Consider the following 19,251-nt stretch of genomic DNA (forward strand, 5'->3'; position numbering starts at 1 on the left):
GAGTGAAAAAACGTGAATACTTGTACTATTATGACGATCATAACAATTCACAGTCGATGGATGTGAAATGATGTCAATTATCATAGCCACCAGAGTCCATCTCTATACTGGAGAGGTAGGTAAGTTAGTTTCTGTTTAGGCATGACACAGCACAAATGCATCCAAAGGAACTTCTTATTTCCAGAGGGACGGTCGGGTAGCCTGGTGGTTAAAGCGTTATAGCTCGTCAACCCGAAGACCCGGGTTCGATTCCCGATATGGGTACAATGTGTGAGGCCCATTTCTGGTGTACCCCGCCGTGATATTTCTGGAATATTGCTAGAAAACGGCGTAAAACCATACTCACTCACTCTTATGTCCAGAAATGGACTTCACACATTGGGTGTGAGAGAACAAGTCATTATATCCTCAATCTCATTAAAATCAGATTTTAGTTCTCGCTACCGCTAAACAACAGTAGCGAGAACTAAGATCTGATTTTAATGAGATTGTTATCTCCTTTTCTGGATTTTAGAGCGGTTACCTCACTCGCATTAAATCCCATACATTTACCAGAGGAGTATATAAATATATGTAACTGTTAAGAAATGTGTTCATGCCAGCAGTATGTTAAATCAAAGACGTATTTAGGTCTTTGGTTGACGTATGAGAGCAGCCCCCAGCTAGGTGTTTGCAGGCTTTTTGTTTGAACTAGGCTCCTTCTAAATTTAGGCTACGAAAGCGGAAGTCCTGGCGCATCGCTTGTAGTTAAAATATCCAGTTTATTGATCTTGCGTTCGCTTAGAACACACTTGATTCCTTCACTATTAATCATAATTAATCTGTTGTCATATTGTTTTCGTATCATTGGTTATGAGCACTATTTGTGGTAAAAACACATGAAATTTGAAAACAAATTACCCAGAAGTCTAAGGCCTCAAATACGAGGTATCAAAACTTATGCGATACCACTACAGTGTCGTCGATTTCTTTTATGTAGTTGGTATGATATAAACCGTAAGTATGCTTCACGACCCAGTTTTTTCGATGCATAACGGTTTAAATATTCTGGAGGCAAAGTACAATGATTATTTGATTTTATGATTTGTCGTTATAACAGATATAAACAACGGCGGTAACTTATTTTTGACAAAAATGGCGGACGCATTGTTGTGACCTACTTTCGTTATACCGTTGTATTTTCATCTTATTGTCACTTCTTTTTATCGTTGACAGATCTGTTGTTTAATATTCTACCTTTATTTAACGTCTTACATGATTGTGTGATTAAATATGCATTGAATAAACAGAAATTCACGAAGATTCGATACATGTCCTGCCACCATTTTTGTTTTGAGTGAAATGTTTTGACACATGTGTGCATAGGTCGTGTCTGGTTACACTACAGAAATCATTTGAATTATCATATTCTGGAAGCACCTTATATGGAGCAAAGGTAGGCGTTAAGTTGTTGTTTTTTTTTGGGGGGGGGGGAGTTCCACTTCTTCGTGTAACGTGTAAGCACTGTTAAGCAATATATGCCATAAGGCCATCACAACATTTACAAATTTACCCAAACTGTCACCATTCATAAATGAAACGTTTTGAGAACATGTAAGACTTAAACATGAATTTGAGACCAAACTGTTCATACCTACTACTAGTACGATTATATCATCATGCTTATCAAAGTTTCCAACAACTAGTAGTATACTACTAGTTGTTTCATGGAGACTTTGATAAGCATGATAATCTAATCGTAGACCATTCTAATAAATACATTTTGTGGGAAGTCAATTTTTCTTTACCATTGTTTACCCAAATGAAAGGCCACATATTAAAATGTATTTCTTGTTTCTCATCATGATTTCAAACAAATTGGTAGGTAGGTCGAATTTAAATGTAATATTATAATTTGATTTCCCAACCACTTTACAATTCCCCACATGGGTAAAATTTGTGAAACCCATTTCTGGTGTCCCCTGTCATGATATTGCTAAAAGAGGCGTGAAGCATTCATTCATTCATACTCACTCACTCCCGATCACTTCAACCTAAATTCGCAATTGCAGACCACTAAATGAAAACAGTAAAAAAAAAGAAGTAGAGATAAGTACTTGAATGAATATGCAATAAATATGCAAGCTATACATCGTATAACATAACTGAAAGTGAATTTACTCATCCCAAAAATATAGATAGTGTAGAGTTGAGTTTGTCATGTTATGTGTCAGTCAGCCCGTAATTTTTTGTTCTTATTTTCTGACACAGGTGTTTTGATATTGCATTCAAATTTCAATATAATAATGTAATAGCCTCTATACTGGTCCTGTTATGAATCCAATCCAAGTCACCTCTCCAAAGCCATAACATTTGTTGGGAATTATTTTATTCCAGTTTAGGAATGTTTTGCTGCTGCAAACTTGAGGTCGTATTTATAGGTCTCTGAGCATGTCAAGAAAATTACTACCATTAGTCTGTTTTTTCCCTGATAAAATACAAAAAATCAAACCAGATTCATCATTGCCTAATCATAACAGTCATGCAAGATACACTGTCGTTGTTTTTCACATGGCCTGATCACACATTACAAAAACTGGTTTGATTTTGTATTGCTACATGACTTGCCCATGTTGACAATATGTTTTTGAGGATTACATCTGTATTTTTGTCATCCATTGTTAAATGACATTTGACCTTTTGTTGACAGCCTGACACACTGAAGGTTAGCTGAGGATGCAGGTCAAATGCGTAAGTAAATCTCAATAACACCTGGGCAAAATATTCAGCTTTATATAGAAGCCTGGATCAATTTAATTTGTTGTACACCTAGCCTGAATGTCAAAAATAAATATTTAACAGGTCCCTAGCTTCCAGGTTTCAGAGCATCTCATGAGGCCGAGGAGCTCCTTACTCTGACTAAATTGTATTTATAAATCACCGAAAGGCAGTTCAGGGTCATCTTCCTGAGGCAAGGGAGATAACCTGCTATAAAAGTCCAGTTTAACATGTTCTGTTGATATGTGGGGCGGTCGGGTAGCCTTGTGGTTAAAGCGTTCGCTCGTCACGCCGAAGACCCGGGTTTGAATCCCAACATGGGTACAATGTGTGAAGCCCATTTCTGGTGTCCCCCGCCGTGATATTGCTGGAATATTGCTAAAAGCGGCGTAAAACAAAACTCACTCACTCTGTTAATATGTTTGATTTTTCATTTAGGTTGCTATCTTATGAATATTTTCACCATCATTTTAACTTGTAACATGTCCTACTGTATCTGTAGTATTAATGTATGTTCAAAAATAGATCATGTATATACTGTTGAATGAATGTGGCATTAAATATTGTCGACCCGTGAAGATTCCGGGGTAGAATACGTCTTCAGCAACCCATGCTTGTCGCAAAAGCCGACTAACGGGATCGGGTGATCAGGCTCGCTGACTTTGTTGATGCATGTCATCGGCCCCAATTGCGTGGATCGATGCTCATGATATCAATCACTGGATTGTCTGGTCCAGACTCGATTATTTGCAGACTGACGTCATATAGCTGGAATATTGCTGAGTGCGGCATAAAACAACAAACAACAAACAAACAAATAAACAATTAAATATTGTGATGGTTATGGCAGGGATTTAGAGATAAAATACAAACAACTCTGAGCATGCCAGGATAGATCTGTTGGAGACAGGTGAGGTGTCTCAGGACCTATAGCCAGACTGACTGTTGAGTCATGTTTGCTCTGCCTCTCTGTAGGTCCAGCTGGAACCGACGACGTTGATGCTGGGGTCGCCGCTCAGTCCTCACGACGCGGCGGCCCAGCTCACCACATTCAAGTCCTATGTGTCCCTCATTGCTGACCCAACGCCAGGAAGTGAGTTTTACAACTTTTTTAGGTGTTGGTAATAATCAAAGTCATTGTTAGATCATGTTATTTTTACCACAAATATGTTCATGAACAGTATTTAGTTTTATTTAACTTGTCCGTTGAAGTATTGTTGGTCTGATGAGCCCAAAAAGCCATGATACATGTGAAAATGAACATATTGAAACTCAAATTAAAGAGTTACTTCCCTTCCCCTATGGGCATCCTTTGAATATTTGTTTCATAGCAAGAATCAATTAATAGGCACTGAATGTTTGAAGGGAAGAGAAAAAATACAGTTTTTTTTTAAATTTAAATTGACTTCACATTTACCATTGTTTGCATGGTTTCTAAGATATTTTAAATATTCAAATCAGTGTAGCTAGGTTCAAAATGGCCCAAACCTTACTAAACTTACTGTCATGTATGTTCATGATGTTGTCATGTATGTTCATGATGTTGTCATGTATGTTCATGATGTTGTCATGTATGTTCAAGATGTTGTCATGTATGTTCATGCTGTTGTCATGTATGTTCATGATGTTGTCATGTATGTTCAAGATGTTGTCATGTATGTTCATGATGTTGTCGTGTATGTTCATGATGTTGTCATGTATGTTCATGATGTTGTCATGTATGTTCAAGATGTTGTCATGTATGTTCATGATGTTGTCATGTATGTTCATGGTGTTGTCATGTATGTTCATGATGTTGTTGTCATGTATGTTCATGATGTTGTTGTCATGTATGTTCATGATGTTGTCATGTATGTTCATGATGTTGTCATGTATGTTCATGTTTTCATGTATGTTCATGATGTTGTCATGTCTGTTCATGGTGTTGTCATGTATGTTCATGATGTTGTCATGTATGTTCATGATGTAGCATGTATGTTCATGATGTTGTTGTCATGTATGTTCATGATGTTGTCATGTATGTTCATGATGTTGTCATGTATGTTCATGATGTTGTCATGTATGTTCATGATGTTGTCATGTATGTTCATGTATGTTCATGATGTTGTCATGTATGTTCATGATGTTGTCATGTATGTTCATGATGTTGTCATGTATGTTCATGATGTCATGTATGTTCATGTTGTCATGTATGTTCATGATGTTGTCATGTATGTTCATGATGTTGTCATGTATGTTCATGATGTTGTCATGTATGTTCATGGTGTTGTCATGTATGTTCATGATGTTGTCATGTATGTTCATGATGTTGTCATGTATGTTCATGATGTTGTCATGTTTTGCAGTTGTGGAGAAGAAGCTGAAGGCAGCTCAAGAACTGAGTGAGAACTTTGAGGTCAGTGTCATATCGTACATAAGTTTTCTATGAATTTATAATAAGGAGGGAATGTCAAAGTTCAATCCTGGCCTGATTGCCTGTGGCTTGTGAACTTGTGGTAATTAGTGATACCCTCATGACAAGTAGCCTTGCCTTGTCTCCCAGTGTTATCATGAAACGAGTACTTGTCACTACTAAGAACAAAATATCAAATTAAATAGCTTTAATTTTGTTCATTCTCTTGTTTGGTAATTAACACTGCACTCAGCAATATTCCAGCTATCTAAGGGTTGTCTGTAAATAAGCGTGTCTGGACCAGATAATCCAGTAATGGATTTGGGATATGATGCCATGTAATCAACCAAGTCACCGAACCTGACCACCCGATCCTTCTAGTCACCTCTTAGGTCAAGCTTAGTTTGCTAGGGACCCATATTCTTACCTGGAAGGGGGCATGGGTGGCCCAGTCGTCTAAGCCGCCGCGATTCGCTGTGCAGAGTTGCGTCCCTTGGGCACGCCAGAAACCTATGATTGTGGGTTCGAATCCCGGTTCGCCCCGATTATGTTTCTAGGTTTGTCAGCACCATCCCCGTGCTCGTGGGTTTCACCGAAGTGGTAAACGTCTAAGAACTGTATCACTTCGGGCTTTCCTCCCACATTAAACTGACACGCTGCGATATGACTGGAATATTGTTAAAAGCGGCGTTAAACCCAACTCACTCACTCACTCTTACCTGGAATCACACCGCCTGTGTGGCCTAGTGGATAGAGCATCTGTCCAGGGAGTGGTAGGTTGGGTTCAGTCTTCGACCAGGTCATAACAAAAGGTGTAAAAAGATGTTTCTCTGCCTTGCTCAGCTAAAACAAGGGGCTTAAACAAGGACAGATCGGCTCAGAGTCAGTCACACTGTGTGTGAGTGTGGTGACCATGTTAAACTGCGGCATGGTGTCTCAGTAGGCTAGCGCTGTAAAACCAACATAAGTGTTGACTAGGACAAGCAGCCATACGCACATGTGCATGTCGCTATGTAAGTACAATGTTGGTTATTGTCAATACTTTGTGTGCCATTTCAGACAGTGGTGTCTTCGGCTCAGTACCCACAATTCCTGCAGGAAGCTATGCGCGTCTTCCTGAAGATCCTGGATGAAGGCGAGGCGCAGTTCATCGCAGAGACCAACAAACAGGTGGGGGTAGGGTCATCTACCCCGACTACGGGAATCCATCAAACTGTTGTCTCCTTGTGAAGGAATACAGAGAAACCTTGTCAACTCCTTAATCAGTATTATAACTGTGACGTCTTAGTCCCATGGGGGCGTATATTAGCATTCCGCTTTTCTCGACTTGAGCGTATATCATGTATATCACACTCTGTTGTCTCAACTGGGGTGTATATCATGTATATCACACTCTGTTAACCCAACTGGGGTGTATATCTACTCTCCGCTTGTCTTAACTGGGGTATATATCAACACTCTGCTTGTCTCAACTGGGTCATATATCATGTATATCATCACTCTGCTCGTCTCAACTGGGGCATATATCATGTATATCGACACACCCCTTGTCTGTATATCGGCACTCTGATTGTGTCAGCTGGGGTAACTTGACATGTATTACTGCCCCCAAGATGAGTTCGCCAGGTTTCCCTGTATTCTGTGTTTAAGTAGTAACTCTTGAAATAGAATTCTACCATGACATTGAAGAATGTTTGAGTCTGATTGGTCAAAATAAAATTAAAATCAGCTATCCTTCTAATTCCATTTCGCAAACTTAAGATTCCATATACTCCAAAGATTACGTATGAAAACATCAATCTATTGATAGCCTATGCATCAATTCTAGTGAAGAATATAAGTAATTAATCTTGATCTTGGTTCTATTTTTTATGTTTGTCACTATCTGTGACATCTTTTTGGCTCATTCTGAGATTTTGCCATTTTGCCCATCTGGAAGTAGGCATTCAAAGACAGCACCATTTTCAAAACACTCTTGTCGTCTGGTAGAATGGAGATAAACCTAATGTGTTTTGAAATTTTAGGTTGTCTACCTATAGATTAGATACCTCTTTTTATTACATTTGTAACCTTGCTCTAAAGCACTTGGTTCCAGATTGAAATAGGAATAATCTAACTTAAAGTAGACTACCTACCTCAAAACACTTTAGGTTTATCTCTAATTCAAAGTTATTTTATTTATTATTGTTGAATTGCATGTATACTACTCAAAACAAGTTAAAGAACACCCACAATTGGAAGTCTGGGTGTTGCAATACCTCCAACCATGACAGATTTACTATAGTCAAATGAAAATATTCGGCATTCTTTAACTTGTTTTGAGTAGAACCTTGTTATTTTCGAACTGTTTCTTCGAATGAACTGATATCTCGAACCTATTCTCCGGCCTGGCCGCATCACTATATAAATATACTGTATATATAAATTTGCCTGCTAATCTTGTATTTGAGATAAAACTACATGGCGCTATCTCAAACCTTAGACATGGTCCCAACTTTGACATTACTATAGAATTTCCTACCTTTCGAAGTTGGCATTTACATGTATCACATTAACAGCTTTGAGAAGCGCAAGTATGTCTGGTACATTTCTCCACACATCTAACAGCGATGTAAATGTACAAAGCAATCTAAGCCAATTGTTCAACAAGTCCATTTTATTCACCGGTGGGTGTTTCCCGCATATTCTCTCAATCCTGACGTCGATTATCTGTACCTTTTCAACAAATACTGATTGTCATATCTCTCCCGCTTTTTGATGCGAACTTTCAGCCATCGCGTTTATCTGCGTTGCCTAGCTACATCTATGGGGAACAACTCAGTAGACACTTCCCTCTCAAACGTAACATCGTCTAATATCCTACGTCATCGAGTGGCGAGTGCATGTTCGAATCTTCAGAAATGACGTCATGATAGAGCAATGTTTTATCCTGAAATAAGCCACACTTCGTTCTTCATTATTCTTTGCGATTTATCATGTAGCTATGTTAGATTTACAAACTGAAGACTGTGTTCACTAATGAGGTACATGTATACTGTACCGAATTTGGCCAAATTGTTATTAATCATTGCCGGCGAAATACTCTCATTGCATACACGTTGTGTTCTTAATTTTTCATGTATGTATTCGTATTGCAGTGTATCTATAATACTGTTACTTGATCTGTCTGGATAAGTGGATTTTCATGCCATGGTCACGCTAGGTTCGAGATAACAGGATTCGACTCTATATAACTGATCTGTCCAAGAAACTGAAACCGATTTGTAACGAAGTGAACTGTAAAATATTAAAATATTATTGTGTGTACACTACAGTATGTTATATCAACAAGTAAAGTGGAATAGGAAAACATAACATTAACAAAATAATAATAAATTATTGATTGTATTATGTGATTTTAAATGCTGTAAAAGAATTTTTCTGTTTCCAGTTAACAAGAGGTGTTTCTAAGGCATCGTCAATATTATGTTTCTGTTTTAAACTCCACATGCACAGTCACTTCTATTTTACTTCAGTTTTTAAGTGCATAAAACATGACCTGTGAAAAAAGCGTTTATATTTGCCCATGTTCGAAAAATGTGTTGTTCATAACATGACAAATTATGGTGTTGTTTTAGCAACTGCGTAAACTGTTGCTGGAGATAATTCATCGCATTCCGTCTAACGAGCATCTGAAGAAGTACATTCAGCAGATTTTGTCTCTCATGTTTAAACTCCTCAAGGTGAGTCTCTATTACCATGGTTAGAGCGAAGCCCCCCTAGGACTCTGGGTTAGAGTAGGTCCCCAGCAACCTATGCTGGTCGTGAGTGGGCTTAATCATGTTAATTGTAAACCACTGGATCTCTCCATTTGGTCAGTCTGGTTTCACAGTTGGGAATTCACATCGGAGTAGGGGAAGCAGGCTCTGTGTGTCGTAGTTTCTAACTTGCCCATTTATTTGGAAATGAGTCAATAATGGCGAGACTTTATTTTTGGTTTACAGACAATGTTCTTTCAAAATTTTCAAAAACGTTACTCATATGCTGCCAAGTATATCTTGCAGTTTTACCTACTTTGAGCAGAAGTTTTTTTGTGGTGAACCATGTTTTTGATGGTCAGTCAATCAGTCTCACCTGACTTCATTAATTTTTTGCAATACTTAAACAATCAAAGAACCACATTATTTTCTTTAAATTTTCCCTTCTTATCATAATTAGTTTTCACTCTGCTGACCATTCCTTTAAGTCAAAATCTTTAAAAACAGCAAGAAAAATGTTGAAATTGCTTTTTGCCCGTGCAGATTGAAAATGAAGAGAATGTTCTCGTCTGTATTCGAATCATCCTGGAGTTACACAAACAGTATCGGCCTCAGATGAACGATGAAATACAAGACTTCCTACAGTTTGTCAAGAGTATCTACAACAGCCTTCCCTCTCACCTCCCCAAAATCTTTGAACCGAGGTCGCAGAAAAAGGTGAAGGACGTTACTGAGATTAATGTTGAGGTGCTGCTGATGGAGATTTACACGGTGACAACGATACTCACGGACAAGAAGAATAATGACAACACAAGTGTCTCAGTAAGAATGTCTTTTCATGGACCTTTCAGGGGATCAATTTGTATAAGTTTTACATCTATTTTTCCTTTTACACCCAAGGGGCGGTGGGGTAGCCTAGTGGTTAAAGCGTTCGCTCATCACACCACATGGGTACAATGTGTAAACCCCAATTGAAGTCTTACCTGCTGCGATGTTGCTGGAATATTGCTAAAAGCGGCCCAAAACCATAATTAATCACTCACTTTATATGCTTAATGGAATGTGTTTGAGACTGAATATCTTCTAGTGTTGATATTTTAGATTTCTCATTGGTCTAATTAATTTAAACATCTGTGTGACCGACTGTTGTTTGTTGTTGTTAGTTGTTTAATGCCGTACTCAGCAATATTCAAGCTATATAACGGCAGTCTGTAAATAATCAAGTTTGGACCAGATAATCCAGTGATTGACATCGATGCAATTGGGATCGATGGCATCCATCAATCAAGTCAGTGAGTCTGACCCCCTGTTAGTCGCCTTTTACGACAAGCAAATTCTCCTTTTATGGCAAGTATGGGTTGCTGAAGACCTTTTCTACCCTGGATCTTCACAGGTGGGTGGCCGGCTGAGATTCTCAAGTTTCATTATGTTTATTGCTCATCCATGTAGGAGCACCTGTGAAGATTCTTGGGTGGAATACGTCTACAGTAACCTATCAGCATTGTCAGGGATTTGTCTAGACCTGCTCAAAGTCTCTGGCCCCAAGTAAAAGACACTGTTTTTAATTGGTTTATGATGCTTTAGATCTGCCTTGTTGCTTCAAGAAGAAAATGTTGGCTTTGGGGAGAGGAGTGTGTCTCTGTGTTGGGGGTGGGGGAGGGGGGTAGGGAATGGACATATGTCTGGAAAATACAGCTACAGAAAAAAGATGTATTTGAAAAGTAATCTCCTGGAATAACTTTCCACCAGAATATTTTTCCAGGCGGAACTATGTCACATTACAATATAAAGTCTGAAAGCTTTAAGTATATTTTTCCCCCCCTATTTAGTGAATGGAAAAGTTTCTGATCTCCCACCCACTCCATTTTCAATTTTGAATGGAGGCCTCCCCCCTCTGAGTTGTTATGCTGGATTTATCTCTGATATTAAGTGGAACATTCTACTTCCAGTACAACATCATCCCGAAGGGAATGCAGTCACTCAAGGTGTTGGCCGAGCTGCCGATCATCGTGGTGCTGATGTATCAGCTGTACAAGACGAACGTTCACCCCGACATGGCCGACTTTATCCCCCTCATCATGAACACCATCACACTTCAGCCCTCGCCGCAGCATAGGTAAAGGATGCAGCCCCCTTGCTACTGGGCCAGCTGGTTGTGGAGGGAACATGTGGAGGCACCACAGTTGTACTGGGGCGGTGGTTAAAGTGTTCGCCAGTCATGCCGAAGGCCTGGGTTCGATTGTGAAGCCCATTTCTGGTGTCCCCCACTTTGATATTGCTGGAATATTGCTTAAAGCTGCGTAAAACCTCACTCACTCACTCACTCACTCACTCACTCACTCACTCACTCACTTAAATCTTGGCTTCCATTGGCCTCATTTAATGGCGATTTAATGATTCATGCAAATAAAGAAGTTGTACACAACATTTCAAATGGCGGCAGGTTGTCATTCTACCGATCCAATTGATCCAATTAAAAAAATTAAACATACATGCAGAAGGGGTGAAATTTGGACTGGCCAGATGGGCCATCTACTTTATGTTTCAGCAAGCCCTTTGTAATATTAACAGGCCATGGGCCAACAGGCCAGCAGTTTAATCGACCCCTCGTCTTAAATGTGCTTTGATGTTGCCTTTCGAACACAAAAATCAAGACAATGGAATAAATTGTTATTGAGTTTTGGTAACCTTTGTCTTTCCAGATCAAGCCCATCTTTTAACAAAGAAGTATTTGTGGACTTCATTGCAGCCCAGATCAAAACACTCTCCTTCCTGGCGTACATCATCCGTATATATCAGGTACAGTGATCAAGACACTCAGTATTGTGTCTGAGAAGCACAGTTGGGTGGTCATGACAACGGGGTGGTACGCTATTGTAACTTGGGACCCATTCCACAAAGTGATCTTAGTGCTAAGACGATCTTAACTCACATACTTTAACATAACATAGACTTACGATGATCATAGCTCTATGATCGCTTTGTGGAATGGTGCCCAAGGCTTAAGCTACCTTGTGGGAAGAGAGGTAATTAAGCAATCACCTTCACTTCATGATCATTAAACATTGGATGTATCTGTGATAGACCCAAACCTGAGCTGAAATGTTGGTGTTACCATGGTTACAGGGTCAGGTGAACAACCACTCCCAGCAGATGGTGCAGGGACTGCTGGGATTGCTGACGCTGTGTCCACAGGAAGTGGCCCATTTGCGGAAGGAACTGTTGATTGCTGCCAGACACATACTCTCCACCGATCTGAGAAACAGTGAGTTTAGCATTTCTCGTGCACGACTTGTTATTTGGCTGATATGCAGTCTGTTTATAGTGGTACATCTGTCCAATCGAGACACTCCACTCATATTCAAAGTTACTGTAGTCGAAATAGAAACTAAGCCATAAAATATCATCGAGCTTATTGTAATTTGGGAAAGTTGGTAGCCGTACCCTGAGTGTTTCTGAGTCGGATGTACTTTAAGTACTTCGCTGTTGTAATGTGACATGGTGTTGGTACAGGGTACAATGACTTGGGATAAAACGATGCGGCAAGGTCATGACACATACATATCATGTTACGCATATTTATGGCAAATCGTGTGGAAACGTCTTACTATAAATATTTAGGGGGCAAGGGTGGCCCAGTCGCCCAAGGCGCCGCGATTCGCTGTGCAGAGTTGCGTCCCTTGGGCACGCCAGAAACCTGATTGTGGGTTCGAATCCCGGTTCACCCCGATTATGTTTCTAGGTTTGTCAGCACCATACCCATGCTCGTGGGTTTCACTGAAGTGGTAAACGTCTGAGACCTGCATCACTTCGGGCTTTCCTCCCACATTAAGTTGACATGCCGCGATATAACTGGAATACTGCCAGAAACCTATGATTGTGGGTTTGAATCCCGGTTCACCCCGATTATGTTTCTAGGTTTGTCAGCACCATACCCGTGCTCGTGGGTTTCACCGAAGTGGTAAACGTCTGAGACCTGCATCACTGTGGGCTTTCCTCCCACATTAAGTTGACATGCCGCGATATAACTGGAATACTGTTAAAAGTGGCGTTAAACCCAACTCACTCACTCATTCACTCACTCACTATAAATATTTCAGAGCAGGTTCAAAAAGAAAAGAAAGCTGTAGCCACGTGATCGAAGCGGCTATTATTATTAGAGAACTTGAGATGCGAATTTCAACACATTTTCCAGTGACTGTATTTGCCTTTCAGAGTTTGTGCCCTGTATTGACAAGCTGTTTGATGAGAACACACTGATTGGCTCAGGATGGACCACACATGAATCTCTAAGGTAATAACTGGAGAGATGTTGTGTAAAGTAAGGCCTGGCCACTTGATGCCTTGTGTAATGATTCTTTTATGTATGTTATGTCTGGTCACCTTGCATGACCACATGGTGTCTCGTCACGCGGAGTCTCGTCACATGGAGTCTCGTCACGTGGAGTCTCGTCACGTGGAGTCTCGTCACGTGGAGTCTCGTCACATGGAGTCTTGTCAAGTGATGCCTGGTGACATCACATCTGCTGACATAAAATCACCTTTAATATTTCATATTTTAGAACATTATGATAGCAGGAGTAGATGCCATCGGTCATCTCTTACTTGCCCTCAGCTCATTTTGGTCAAGACGTTATGTTTGTTTGTTGGTTTGTTTATTGTTTAACGCCGCACTCAGCAATATTCCAGCTATATGACGGCGGTCTGTAAATAATCAAGTCTTGACCAGACAATCCAGTGATTCCCCACGTGGGTACAATGTGTGAAGCCCATTTCTGGTGTCCCTTAGTTGCTGGAATATTGCCCAAAGCGGCGTAAAACAATACTCATTCACTCTCTCATCTCCATGGGGACTCCAGGTCACACTTGGTCCCCTCAACCTATGCTGGTTGTAAGAGACGACTTATTGGAACAGGTGACTTGGTTGATGCCATGTCATTCTACCCCGATTGTGTGGATCGTGACTTGCAATATCAATCACTGGATTGTCTTGTCCACTTGTTTATTTACAGGCGGTCGTCATATATCTGGAATATTGATGAGTTCTACACAACACACAAATACATGTTGTTGATGTTGTTGATGTTGTCTCACAATGTTATAAACAATTCAACTCTTCCCAGACCCCTAGCCTACAGCACCCTGGCCGACCTGGTCCACCATGTGAGGTCCGCCCTGCCCCTGAATGACCTGTCCCTGGCGGTCAACCTGTTCTCGAAGAACGTCCATGACGAGTCGCTACCCAGCAGCATCCAGACCATGTCCTGCAAGCTGCTCCTCAACCTGGTGGAGTGCATCCGACAGAAGAGCGAGCAGGAGAACGGCAATGTGAGCGACACGACACACAACACGACGCATCCACACTACATGACACACTAACACAACACAATGCATAAACACAACACCATGCATTAACACAACACCATGCATTAACACAATTTGATGCATTAACACAACATGACACACTAACACAACATGATGCATAAATACAACACAATGCATTGACACAATACAACACCATGCATTAACACAACATGACACACTAACACAACATGATGCAATAACACTACACAATGCATTAACAATATGAAGCATTAACACATCACAACATGACACAACACATTTACACAAATCATAAAAGTATTAGCAGTTGTATCGGGAATTTAGCCATTAGCAAATACAGCCTAGGTGGGAGATACATTTCTTATTCATGTGAAATTGCTGCCATAATGTAGAACACTTTATTACAAACTTTGCCAATCACTACAGTTACAGAAAATCTCATTACCTGCAAGTCATGTTTTAACTACTGTGTTGAGAAGTGGATTGTATGAGCTATTGATATGAAACTTGACATTGATGTCTACCAAACTTTTAGATGACAGAAAAGCGAAAACATCACTAAATCTATCGGAACTACTGGCTAATATTTTCCAAATGCTGTGTGACACCTCAGTTCTTTGAAGTGTATTGTTGTTCAGGAATATGAACCGGTCATGTCGTGGTGTTTTCCTATTCAGGGGAGGGAACTGCTGATGAGAATGTTGGAAGTGTTTGTGCTGAAGTTCAAGACCATTGCCACAGTTCAGCTGCCCCAGATACTCCAGAAATGGTGAGACTGAAACAGAGCATGGTGGGAATGGTGTAAATACCACACGTCCTTGGCATTGTCAACAAACTGATTACTTGTAAAATGGGCCCTAAATTTTTCTTTGGTGGTGATGTGATCTGACTTAAACGATTGTGTTTAAATACAAAAACAGCTTCCCTACAAACATTCGAATGGAACTTCACAATGCCAGCTCACAGTGTCTGTCCTGGGCCCACTTGCACAAAGCGATCTTAGCGCTAAGACTATTGTAAGCCTATGCTAAAGTATGGGAGTTGCGGTCATCTTAGCGCTAAGATTGCTTTGTGCAAGTGGGCCCTATTCATGTTGGTGTTTTGTTGAATACAGCCTGGGACGAGTCCCAACCGAGAAATTGTAACTTGGAATTATATTTTATGAGGATTTTGTCATTTCAAAAGAATGAAATAATGATGCCATTGAAAATCATCATACTTGTGTCTTCAATGATGCCTGTAAGTGTTACAATGAGCATTTCTCTTCATTATGTCTACCCCTTCCTGTCTCTACCACCTGTCTACCTCTTCCTGTATCTACCATCTCTATCCCATGTCTACCCCTTCCTCTCTACCGTCTCTACCCCATGTCTACCCCTGCCTGTCTCTACCATCTCTACACAGTGTCTACCCCTTCCTGTCTACCATCTCTACCCCTGCCTGTCTCTACCATCTCTACCCCATGTCTACCCCTTCCTGTCTCTATCCCATCTCTACCCTTTCCTGTCTCTACCATCTCTACACTATGTCTCCCCCTTCTTGTCTCTACCCTATGGCTACTCTCTGTCTACCCATTCCTCTATATCCACCTCTTGTGTCTCCCAGCAAACACCAGCAGCAGACCACCACCACCGCTGCCTCAAGCCTACCGGCAGAGATTAAACCTGGAGACACCAAGGCAACAATTGAGGTCAAGCCAGGATTGCCGGAAACCCCGAAAGATGAGAACAAAACGTTTGCCGCCAGCATTGCCGAGTCTTCCAAGGAAAAGGAGGACTCCAACAAGGTAACACCTAGGCTTAGTTCTTTAGTTGTGTCTTAACACAACAGATTTCTTGTAGGTTGTTCCCGGATTTTGCTGATGCAGGAGTCTCTACCCCATGTCTACCCCTTCCTGTCTCTACCCCATGTCAACCCCTTCCTGTCTTTACCCCTTCCTGTCTTTACCCCTTCCTGTCTTTACCCCTTCCTGTCTCTACCCCTTCCTGTCTCTACCCCCTTCCTGTCTTTACCCCTTCCTGTCTTTATCCCTTCCTGTCTTTATCCCTTCCTGTCTCTACCCCATCCTGTCTCTACCCCCTTCCTGTCTTTACCCCTTCCTGTCTTTATCCCTTCCTGTCTTTATCCCTTCCTGTCTCTACCCCATCCTGTCTCTACCCCCTTCCTGTCTTTACCCCTTCCTGTCTTTACCCCTTCCTGTCTTTATCCCTTCCTGTCTTTATCCCTTCCTGTCTCTACCCCATCCTGTCTCTACCCCCATCCTGTCTCTACCCCCTTCCTGTCTTTATCCCTTCCTGTCTTTACCCCTTCCTGTCTTTATCCCTTCCTGTCTTTATCCCTTCCTGTCTCTACACCATCCTGTCTCTACCCCCTTCCTGTCTTTACCCCTTCCTGTCTTTATCCCTTCCTGTCTTTATCCCTTCCTGTCTCTACCCCATCCTGTCTCTACCCCCTTCCTGTCTTTACCCCTTCCTGTCTTTACCCCTTCCTGTCTTTATCCCTTCCTGTCTCTACCCCATCCTGTCTCTACCCCCTTCCTGTCTTTATCCCTTCCTGTCTCTACCCCATCCTGTCTCTACCCCCTTCCTGTCTTTACCCCTTCCTGTCTTTATCCCTTCCTGTCTTTATCCCTTCCTGTCTTTATCCCTTCCTGTCTCTACCCCATCCTGTCTCTACCCCCTTCCTGTCTTTACCCCTTCCTGTCTTTACCCCTTCCTGTCTTTATCCCTTCCTGTCTCTACCCCATCCTGTCTCTACCCCCATCCTGTCTTTACCCCTTCCTGTCTTTACCCCTTCCTGTCTTTACCCCTTCCTGTCTTTATCCCTTCCTGTCTCTACCCCTTCCTGTCTCTACCCCTTCCTGTCTTTATCCCTTCCTGTCTTTATCCCTTCCTGTCTTTATCCCTTCCTGTCTTTATCCCTTCCTGTCTCTACCCCCTTCCTGTCTTTACCCCTTCCTGTCTTTATCCCTTCCTGTCTTTATCCCTTCCTGTCTCTACCCCATCCTGTCTCTACCCCCATCCTGTCTCTACCCCCTTCCTGTCTTTACCCCTTCCTGTCTTTATCCCTTCCTGTCTTTATCCCTTCCTGTCTCTACCCCTTCCTGTCTTTATCCCTTCCTGTCTTTATCCCTTCCTGTCTTTATCCCTTCCTGTCTTTATCCCTTCCTGTCTTTACCCCTTCCTGTCTTTATCCCTTCCTGTCTTTATCCCTTCCTGTCTTTATCCCTTCCTGTCTTTATCCCTTCCTGTCTTTATCCCATCCTGTCTCTACCCCCTTCCTGTCTTTACCCCTTCCTGTCTTTATCCCTTCCTGTCTTTATCCCTTCCTGTCTTTATCCCTTCCTGTCTCTACCCCATCCTGTCTCTACCCCCATCCTGTCTCTACCCCCTTCCTGTCTTTATCCCTTCCTGTCTCTACCCCTTCCTGTCTTTATCCCTTCCTGTCTTTATACCTTCCTGTCTTTATCCCTTCCTGTCTTTATCCCTTCCTGTCTTTATCCCTTCCTGTCTTTATCCCTTCCTGTCTCTACCCCTTCCTGTCTTTATCCCTTCCTGTCTTTATACCTTCCTGTCTCTACCCCTTCCTGTCTCTACCCCTTCCTGTCTCTACCCCATGTCTTCCCTAGCTATTGTCTCTATTAGTGTGCAGTGGGACTCCAATTTCTCTTCGGAGAGTTCAGAGACCTGTTGTATCATGTACACTTATCTGTTTCTGGTCTTTGGTTTGGGGGGCGGTCGTTCGCTCGTCATGCCGAAGACCCGGGTTCCATTCCCGACATGGGTACAATGTGTGAAGCCCATTTCTGGTGTCCCCCGCTGTGATATTGCTGGAATATTGCTAAAGGCGCCGTAAAACCTTACTCACTCACTCTTTAGTTTGGCCTAAAATGATGTGACAATGCATGTTTAAGGCCATCTGCATAGCTGTCTCTGGTATTAAGATACCCTTTTCACAGTGATTCATAAAAATTCAGTCAAGTGATGTCTAACTTGCACTCAACAAGACCCCAAAGTCTTTTAATCTTCACACACACAAACTGCATGGACAGGAAAAGCATTTAGCGTCATGTGCAGTTTGTATGTTCATTTTGGGGGATGCTGGCTAGAGGTACCTGTGGATGGGAGAAGGGGAAGGGAATAAATCCGGAAAATAGCCTTGGATGTTTAAAATGACACGGAAAGCGCCCAGAAAAATATATTTTCTTTTTGGCCTGACTTACGTGGTGATGATGTTGCAGACACAGAACCGCTTCGGCGTCACCCCCAGCCAGTACAACGTGTACTCCGTCGCTGACTGCCGTAGCCTGGTGAAGACCCTGGTCTGTGGAGTGAAGACCATCACCTGGGGGGTGCTGTCCTGCAAGGCTATCGGAAATGGTAGGTGTAGTCCACTTTTTTGCTTTTTGGGGATACGTAATGGGCACCAGTCATGTCATAATCAAAGGAAGAAAGCCATGATGTGTTTGTTGTTTAAATCAAATTGTCGTAAAAATTAAAATATCAATGCTTAGTTTGTTTGCTATTTGGGGATACGTAATGGGCACCAGTCATGTCATAATCAAAGGAAGAAAGCCATGATGCGTTTGTTGTTTAAATCAAAATGTCGTAAAAATTAAAATATCAATGCTTAGTTTGTGTTTAATATAAAGTATGAATTTGTATCTTTGTTCCTTTTGCAATCGGAAAGTGAAAGAAAATTAGTTTCATTGTTGTGTGAATTAAGACAGCATTAATCTCAACTCGCTCACTCTCTCACTCACTCACTCACTCACTCACTCACTCACTCACTCACTCACTCACTCTTTCAGCGGACACCAGCCTTCTGCAGAACAAACAGTTCCAGTCCAAGGAGACGTTGGTGTATGTGCGACTGGTCAAGTACGCGCTGGAGGCTCTGGACATCTACACGGTCAACGTGACGTCAACAGGACAGGCCTTCATTAGACCGGCAGTGTGAGCTGATTCTCTTTGTCAAAACTCCAGTCAGAATAATTTACCATAGAGACCAATTTTTGAGGAA

At 41.6% G+C, this 19,251-nt stretch overlaps 1 protein-coding gene across 1 annotated transcript in view; it reads left to right on the forward strand.

Moving 5' to 3' along the window:
* The first annotated feature begins 920 nt into the window (after positions 1-920).
* Positions 921-19,251, forward strand: part of LOC139464907 (transformation/transcription domain-associated protein-like) — an 83,651-nt gene continuing 65,320 nt past the window's right edge. Inside the window, exons 1-16 of the mRNA XM_071246498.1 lie at positions 921-996; positions 2,690-2,730; positions 3,733-3,850; positions 5,103-5,152; positions 6,209-6,319; positions 8,767-8,871; positions 9,430-9,708; positions 10,836-11,002; positions 11,589-11,685; positions 12,013-12,151; positions 13,102-13,180; positions 14,010-14,214; positions 14,907-14,998; positions 15,835-16,015; positions 18,470-18,608; positions 19,040-19,184. Of these exons, the coding sequence (XP_071102599.1) occupies positions 2,716-2,730; positions 3,733-3,850; positions 5,103-5,152; positions 6,209-6,319; positions 8,767-8,871; positions 9,430-9,708; positions 10,836-11,002; positions 11,589-11,685; positions 12,013-12,151; positions 13,102-13,180; positions 14,010-14,214; positions 14,907-14,998; positions 15,835-16,015; positions 18,470-18,608; positions 19,040-19,184 (1,922 nt within the window). The 5' untranslated portion in view covers positions 921-996; positions 2,690-2,715. The remainder of the gene's footprint in view (positions 997-2,689; positions 2,731-3,732; positions 3,851-5,102; positions 5,153-6,208; positions 6,320-8,766; positions 8,872-9,429; positions 9,709-10,835; positions 11,003-11,588; positions 11,686-12,012; positions 12,152-13,101; positions 13,181-14,009; positions 14,215-14,906; positions 14,999-15,834; positions 16,016-18,469; positions 18,609-19,039; positions 19,185-19,251) is intronic.

Source organism: Haliotis cracherodii, unplaced genomic scaffold, assembly GCF_022045235.1.
Source record: "Haliotis cracherodii isolate W230 unplaced genomic scaffold, xgHalCrac1.p SCAF_17, whole genome shotgun sequence".
Classification (NCBI taxonomy): Eukaryota; Metazoa; Mollusca; class Gastropoda; order Lepetellida; family Haliotidae; genus Haliotis; species Haliotis cracherodii.